Source organism: Cydia splendana, chromosome 2 (genome assembly GCF_910591565.1).
Source record: "Cydia splendana chromosome 2, ilCydSple1.2, whole genome shotgun sequence".
Taxonomy (NCBI): domain Eukaryota; kingdom Metazoa; phylum Arthropoda; class Insecta; order Lepidoptera; family Tortricidae; genus Cydia; species Cydia splendana.
In genome coordinates this window covers 30,291,308-30,299,363 of record NC_085961.1, presented here as the reverse complement: position 1 = coordinate 30,299,363, position 8,056 = coordinate 30,291,308, and the positions used below count along the sequence as shown (strand labels likewise).

Sequence of the window (8,056 nt, the reverse complement as noted above, 5' to 3'; positions counted from 1 at the left end):
TTTCACAGACAATAAAATATGACATTGATGCATCAAGGCGGTTTGTTAACAAGGGCCTACCGGTAAACGCGAAAATCGAAAATTAGTTATCTGCCTCTTTATCGCTCGAATATGCAAGAGTGATAGAGAGATTAGATTACGAAATTTCGATTTTCTTGTTTCTCGGTAGGCCATGTGATTGACGTGACGTGTGATGTGTCAATGTGGTTTGTTTACTGTATGTGCCACAAAGGTGCCACCTACGCAGAGCCAAAGAGTATAATAATATATGTATAGTAATATATATGCAGAGCTTTGCCTAATATTCCTTCAAAATGTCATTGGCGAAAAAAAATACACCCCCACTTTACGTGTAAAAAATTAGTTTTAGGTTTTATTGTACGACTTTGTCGGTTTATTGTGTTATACCTATATCATGCCAATTTGCAGCTTTAGCACTAAAGATCACTGAGCAAAGCCTCGGACAGACAGACATGGTGAAACTATAAGGGTTCCTAAGTTAACTACGGAACCCTTAGTTAGAGGATATAACCAAACGGAGTAGCCATTAACAGGCGTTCCCCTCTGTCGAAAATAGGCGGCCAATGTTCATACACATTGTATGGACTGACGGTTCTGACATGGCTATTATTACGTTACGTATATATTTGACGTGCCCCTCCCCCGAAAAAATCGGCACACTATTTTGCACCGAAAATTACAGACATGGCGTCTACTTGACGGAACCCTAAAAATGATTCTTGAAAAATGATCTCTGCCGAGTTCCGATAAACCCTATAGTTAAAAGGCTGTGAATTAAAGTCATGCAGATAGTTTTTGTCTGACAAAAACCTAGGATTCCCTACAAAGTTAAGGACCTAGCTTTTACTGCTGTTCTCCATTGATACAAGTAGCTTTCGGTCGCTCGTCCACTTAACGTTTAGTTCTTTATTTCCAAAGGAAAATTACTCATATAAAAATGTTGTTTCAGAAACTGAAGGCCTTAGCAGCGGGTGCGAAGCCAGTGGCTTCAGAGATGAGATCGCACGAGATTATGCCGCGCTGCAGACGCGATTGGGACGAGAATTCTCCGACCGCAGGGGGAAACTCAACAGCGGTAATGTCTTCATTTGAAAATGAAAAATAGAACTTTTCTTCTCATATTAGAGTTATAAAATGTGGTGGATTTTGATTTTAAACCTTTTCGGAGACGTCCACGATCCTGATCCGTTTTACTGCGAAAGCATTTGCCCAATTACCGTGGACGAGGTTGACACGATATGCCGTTACTGCATCATTATACATCTAGGTCGCATTGGTGGTGACGGTCAAACATACCGCGGTCGTGGACGTCCACTATAGGTATCTAAAGTACTCTTGACATCAAATACCGAATTCTCGTTTATAAATGTATTTTTACTGTAAATATCATTCGGAATATCATGGTGAGAGGGTTCATGATACGCCTACAAAAATGACCATTAGATCAATCTACTTAAAGTGATTCAGATCAAAATATAAATTTTTGCCTTTTTTATATAGAAGCAGTGTCAAAAGGCCCCGCCCGCCCTGTCCCGACCAGGGAACAGCTGTCAGCAGACTTCCAGAAAAAGCTAGATGAATGGCAGATGCTGAAGGGCATGCAGCCGCCGCCCTTCGTGCCGGAGCGTAAGGATCTGAGCGAGGACTTCTTGAAAAAGTGGGGTAGGTGTTATAGTAAAAATTTTGGTAGGTACTTGTTTAAAAAGTATGACATATAGGTACCTATCTACGGAATAACAGCTGCCTCTGTCATATTACGTTGGTCAGTTCGTTAATTGCGCTTGATGCTACCCGTCCTAACAATGTACAGTCGAAAAATCTTTCATAAGTTTCATTTGAGGTTACAGTGATCAATAAAATTCTGTAAGAGGTATTATAGAAAGTACGCCTTAAAATTTTCGTGCACGAAGTGTTTACATCGGTCGGTAGTTTGTTAGTCATGCATTTGTTAGTTTGCTTAAAAACGACTTTGAACTAGAAATGGGTTTTTGTAAGGAAAACGTAATTGGTTTTTCAAACGTTTTACTTGTTGATGATGTAATGAAATGAAAGACCTTGCAGTTTTGGGAACTTATTATCTAAATTGTGCCCTTTCAGATGCATGGAATCGTATGAAAGAGACGAACTCTGTGCCATCGTGGGGAGAGCAGAGTAAGCCGGATCAAGTTCTGGTGCAGACATCGACAGGTCTCTTCAAGTTCCAAGGTATGTTGTCTTTGATTGCTGACAGCGGATTTTATTGTATTTGGACCAATAGTAAATCCTGTGTCGAATTTCCAGAAAAATTAAATCGTGCTTTTGCTTCACGAGACCAGTAAACCTAACTAATGTCTTTCGTTCCAGGCATTTCTCGCTCTTTCACACGTAAGCTTCATGAGTGGGAGAAGTCACGAGGTATCGCCCCCGAAGCGTCCACATCAGCGCTGTTACGTGCCGCCCGGGCACGCAGCAAAGCGGCAAGGGTAATTTAGATTTAGAAAAACTTGTGTCGTTTTAATGACTATTTAGACTTGAATGAGATTTTTTCCTCAATCCAACAGGACTGGCCTTCATTTATGCGGGACTTATTTCAAGAGACATCAACTTTATTATTTCGATTGACTCAAAGAAAACGTGTTTGAACAGCACTACCTACCTATTTGTAGCATATTCCCTAAGCGCCACTTGCACTAACTCGGTGTTAAGCGGTTAAACTGTTAACCCAGTGTCAAAATGTACTAGTAATCATGGTAACTCCAGGTTTAACCGGTTGACCCTGAGTTAGTGGGATGGTGCAAGTGGCGCTAAATATCCCACCTAGCCTTTTGTGATTATACCTACCCTTGTGATTGTGTCCAGGCGGCGCCAGCACAACTAACAAGAACACAGTCAGATGGCAGCGTCGCGCCATCTATGGCATCTGGGCACCTCCACGCTTCTAGTCTGAGCGTTAATGACGCTGATGACTTCGAGTCGGAATACGAGAGAGAGCATTTGGTAAGGATAGAAATACATACATAACTCTCTACGCTATGTTAAATCAAAATGGGGCAGTGAGGAAAATCATAATACATACTTACTTATTAAGGTAAGAGAGAACTCAATTTGTCGTAATTAGAAAGAAATAAAAGAAACTCAAAAATCGACCTCGTGGTTCATAAGAACAAAGTTGAAGACTTGTATTATAATAAAACAATGCTTCTTTGAATGGTTTGGAGTCAGATTCTTTTGAATTTGTAAAGGGTGGAAGAAAACTTAAAAGTAAAGTACAGTCACCGCAAAAAGCTTTTTAGAACTTGACAAAGACTCAACTTTGTTTGCAGCTAGTGGACGACGAAGACCCACCGACCCGCGGCGCAGTCCTAGTAGAAGTAGAAGCAGAAGAGGTCTGCACAGCGGCTCCTTTAGTGGCCGTCTCCCCGCGTCCCGCACCGCAGCAGCCGGTGTATAGCTATGGACTTGCTGAAGCAAGATTGTTGTGTGAAACTAGTAGTGCTGCAGTCACGCAGCCTAACGAAGGTAAAGCACTAGCCTTTATTCATTCAATAGTCATCATCATTAAATTTAGACTTTACACGCGACTATGCGCTTTTCTGATTGTTTTCATAATGGTAACCATGATGCTCTGATTTAATTTGAAACATATTTTTTAGATAGCTCGGAGATGCACTCACTATCACTATCCTAGAATATAATAGACTAGATTATAATTATATCTATCTACATTTTAGGATCTCGCACAGTAAAAGCAAATGGACAGACTGGCGCCAGACCCAAGAGCACTCGTGAACAGGTGACAAACCACATCTGATTGCCTTAACAACTAATTCAATTTTGTTTACCAAACAATTAATATTTAACTTGTTACAGTCAAAACCTTCAGAAAAGAGCAACAGAAGAAAAATGGCGAGACAACCAAGCATAGAGGAAGATGCAAAGTTTATCAGAAAAACCATAGAAGAAATAGAAAGGGGCAGTTCAAGTCGGTTTACTGAAGAAACAGAAGATGTTGAACCTGACACACATTACGAACCAGCCACAGTCAGGGAAGAAATAGCTAAAGTATACAATCCTCCAAAAAATATTAAACAATCTGAAGTTAGAGAAAAAACAAAGAGTAAAGAAGACATCGAAGACCTAAAAGAAGACAAAAAGAAAGATGATAACAAAAGTAATGGGAAAAAGAAATCTAAGTCACGAGCAAGATTGGAAAGAGAGCAATCTAAGCCTTCAGAGAGTGACACCGAACAAGATGTGGACACGGTGACTGTGGAGATTCCAAGGAGAAGAAAGAGGCCACGACGGGCTTCGGAGAAACCTAGAACTCCGCCAACATCGTTACATTCGGATTCCGAAGGAGAGGTAGCTATTTTGCTATTTTTCTTTAAAACTATGTCCAATTTTTTGTTCAACTATATGAACAAGCATGTGCTGATAAAACTAACCACACTTATTTATTCCCAAGGTCTTCGTTCTCAAACTGAAAGCTCCCGGCCCCCGGGAGGGTTCACCAGAAGTCATAGTGAAAACAACCCGCAAAATATTCTCCCCCGTCGTCCGAAGCGGCGAATCAGTCCCCAGAGCTGTCATCCCAGTCGACGTTGAGGATCTTGATGACGTCAGACCTTCAGAACAAGTCAGACACACTAAAAAGGCTGAAAGAAAGGCGAAGCAGGAGTACTCTCGTTCGAAGAGCTCTGGGGATCTTCAAGAGGAGCAGAGGCCTACGTCGAGACCGCCTCTGCCGACGTCACCGTCATCACAGAGGAAACCACAGCCTAAGGAAACTGCCCCGTCAATAAGGATTATGATTCAGCGGTACAATATGAAGATCAGCGAGGAAGGTAAGATGATTGAAGGAATTAATAGTTGTTAAGGCTCGCCTGCCAATTTTTGGTCTGATGATGTACCATTCGTCTGAATTAATATCTAAAACAGTGACAAACTAAAAAAATCTACACTATAGTGCCCATAGCATTCTCAGATTTTAAAATCAATAACCATTTGATAATTATTAATTGTTTACAGGTCATACGCCTCCCAGCAGTGGTGCTTCATCACCGGCCTGGCGCTCCCCTGCTCTAGAGAGACGACGCCCTCCCGACATGCCCGTTGGGGTTAATATCAGGTAACCAGACAGTCAGGATACGGACGATACAGACAGACATGAATAGGTAGATAGACTGATTATTTGAGATTTAAGAATGCCCAAGAAGTAACAAAGAAAACATGAAAATATTGAATTAATCACCACTTGCGAGATACATATGCTGAAGACTCTGAAGCACTAACACTCAACGAACAGTGCTACCAAAGCTCTTAAAAACTTTTCTAACTTACTTTACAGAAATAACCCATTCCTCGAGAGGGAAGTTCAAAAGTCGGCGAGCGCCTGCCAACTATCCAGAAGAGACCAAACTTCAGCAGAAAAACGACTAACACCCGTCCAGCCACCCGGCCTTGACGGCGTCCTCAAATCCCGGAGTGCCAACGCTCTACACCCCGAACCACCTATACCAGAAACCCCATTGCAGAAAGAAATGGAAGACAGCCAAGAGACTATAAAATGCAACGCAAGCACAGACACCATTGTACCCGATCTTATTAATGTACCTGAAAAACCTAATCCAATAGTCGAGACCACGCTTTTAAGACAGATGTCTGAAGTTCCAAGCATAACTAAAATAGTGAAAGAAAATCCTGAGCTGTTTGCGAGATCTATATCGACTGTGGAGTCAGTGGCCATGGAAGTGGAAGCTAGTCAGCTGTCGGAGAGGGCAGCGAGGATACGAGCAGCGAGGGAGAGGTTCCTTTCGTCTCCTGTACCGATGAGGCGGGAGGGGACAAGCTCGGCTAGTGATCTTAGGCCTGGAGATAGGTGAGATTCTTCTATTTGTTAGTTGGACATTTTAACGTAAATTAGGCCACATTGTTAATTATTCATTCGTAAAAATTATTGCAAAAGCATAAACCATCGATGGCTTGTTAAGAGCGTTGATGTTAATACTCAAATACATGTAGCCAAATGTTTAACGCAAAAAAGCCAAATATTGGCGGTTTAATTTTTTGTATTGTTTCTTACATATACCTACTACCAGCACACACACGCTCATACCATAAAGTGTACAATCTTTCTGTTAAAAGTGTGTACGATGCAAGTTTTGAGGAATGTATGTACATGTATTTATTTCTCAGATCCAGCCGCATCAGCTGCGAGAGTGACGTGACAGAGTCCCAGTCCTCTGGTCCACAGGAGTCCGCACTAGGCCGGAGTGCTTCAACAGGCATGGTCAACGTGGACCCTGAGTCCTGGCAACGGGTCGCGGAAGGTGAGCACCCACTTTTTTTTTCTGTGTGAGAAACAAGATGAAGTTTCTTGTAGTTTGTCTTCACTTTAGCCAACTTTAGCCTTTTGGGTGCTAAAAACGTCAAGAAAGAAAGTTGTCTCATGTATTCGCGCACTGCGCCAAGAATATTTTGGTGTTGTAGATAATTCATAAGAACTGGCGCAATACTTATTTGTACTGAACTGTCAAATTTCTCATATAAAATCCGTGCCAGCTTTCAAGAAGCAACCTAAAAGTAATAAGTTTTATAGCATACCTAGGTACCCTCTCAATTCTACCTTCACCGTCAATGCCGCCGTGATGTCGATGGTGATACCTCTATCACAGACAGCCTCCTGTCTGGCTGTTAGTGAAAATCTTGATGATGAAGAGTCAAGATACCGGTAACTAAGACTTGATCTTGATATTTCGTTTCGCTTCCAGGAGGTCGCGGCGAGAGACGCACCCGCTCCCGGTTTAGCCTCGCGCGGCTAGCGGCCCGCCTGCGCCGCAAGGACCGCGACGAAGGCGCTGTGTCGCGGCTCTGCCGACAGAGTTTATTAGTGCACCTGCCCAACAAACACTGAACAAACGTGTCAAAACCATAACAAATTGTTATATTTGAATCGACCTGGTAAAGGAAGCTCGATGACCCCTGGATGGAGTAGATTACTTGTTTACTTGAATAGATAACATTAAATCTAAAATAAACTATTTATTACAAACATTTGTTTCATTTGTTTTCTCTTCACCTGCTTGCAAATAATGCAAATGCAGAACAAAAATTTCATATCTGCATATTTGATTTCTTCGAGAAACTTATTTTCTTCATATTTGTACCTGACCTAAACGAATGTTATGGATTGAAGACTGAGGAGGTGGGTCTAAAATAAAAAAGGCATTTCTTTATTTAAAATTTAATATCGCTTCAATCATGACAATACGCTGTAACACTCCGTCAACCATTCAATACTTCGGTAACAATAGTTACCGTATCAAAAGGTAGGAAATAATATCATTATAATGAAACGAGCCATGTGAAAAACACTACAATTCATTAGTAATAAGACTCAAAAGAACACTTACAAACAACATTAAAGGGTAATTTGGTTGAGGTAGATTTAATTATAATTTTAATTTACAATACTAACTTTTGTATTGTGGGACACAGGGATCTATATGTATTGCATATCTTGGATAATATTGTAATTTAGACACTTATTGAAGGCTGTAAACGGTCACTAGCTTTCAAAACAACAGGTTTAAAACTTGAAAATTGAACCTTTATTACCTTGAAATTGCATTTGTCAAATATACCTACAAAAAAATTAATGCATGAAAAAGTAACGAGACAAAAAAATCTTATAAATGTATCAATATAGGTAATTTATATCAAACGTATTAGGTGTTGGGCACGATGGCTCTAATAACTGAGAAAAAAACACGGCAAAGTTTTTAAGAATCAATTGCATCTCTTTTTAGACATTCTTTTTTAATGTTAGCGTTTTTACATGATTTTTAGTTGATTTATTTTAGATTCCCGGAGCCCCCAATACAGTTCCCTTACATTAGTTCGAGATGAATATTGCAACATACATTATTTATAACATCAATGCCATATAACATTTTCGTTAGTTTAAACGTTGAGTGGTTCAACAGTCCTGGTTCTGGAAACAAGCTTAACATTACGTTATTTAACAAAATTATTTAATTAGTAGGTACTGTTTATC

General features: G+C 40.5%; 1 protein-coding gene across 2 annotated transcripts in view; it reads left to right on the top strand.

The window, feature by feature from the left end:
- Positions 1-6,971, top strand: part of LOC134806131 (uncharacterized) — a 50,242-nt gene extending 43,271 nt beyond the window's left edge. The window contains exons 6-18 of one of the 2 annotated variants that reach the window (XM_063779413.1): positions 971-1,096; positions 1,525-1,683; positions 2,119-2,226; positions 2,365-2,483; positions 2,860-2,997; positions 3,324-3,519; positions 3,732-3,793; positions 3,871-4,362; positions 4,466-4,844; positions 5,029-5,128; positions 5,348-5,878; positions 6,196-6,329; positions 6,771-6,971. In XM_063779413.1, the coding sequence (XP_063635483.1) occupies positions 971-1,096; positions 1,525-1,683; positions 2,119-2,226; positions 2,365-2,483; positions 2,860-2,997; positions 3,324-3,519; positions 3,732-3,793; positions 3,871-4,362; positions 4,466-4,844; positions 5,029-5,128; positions 5,348-5,878; positions 6,196-6,329; positions 6,771-6,913 (2,687 nt within the window). In that variant the 3' untranslated portion in view covers positions 6,914-6,971. Of the gene's footprint in view, positions 1-970; positions 1,097-1,521; positions 1,684-2,118; positions 2,227-2,364; positions 2,484-2,859; positions 2,998-3,323; positions 3,520-3,731; positions 3,794-3,870; positions 4,363-4,465; positions 4,845-5,028; positions 5,129-5,347; positions 5,879-6,195; positions 6,330-6,770 lie in introns of both variants that reach the window. The other variant, XM_063779412.1, reaches the window with a different exon arrangement.
- Positions 6,972-8,056: the final 1,085 nt, after the last annotated feature.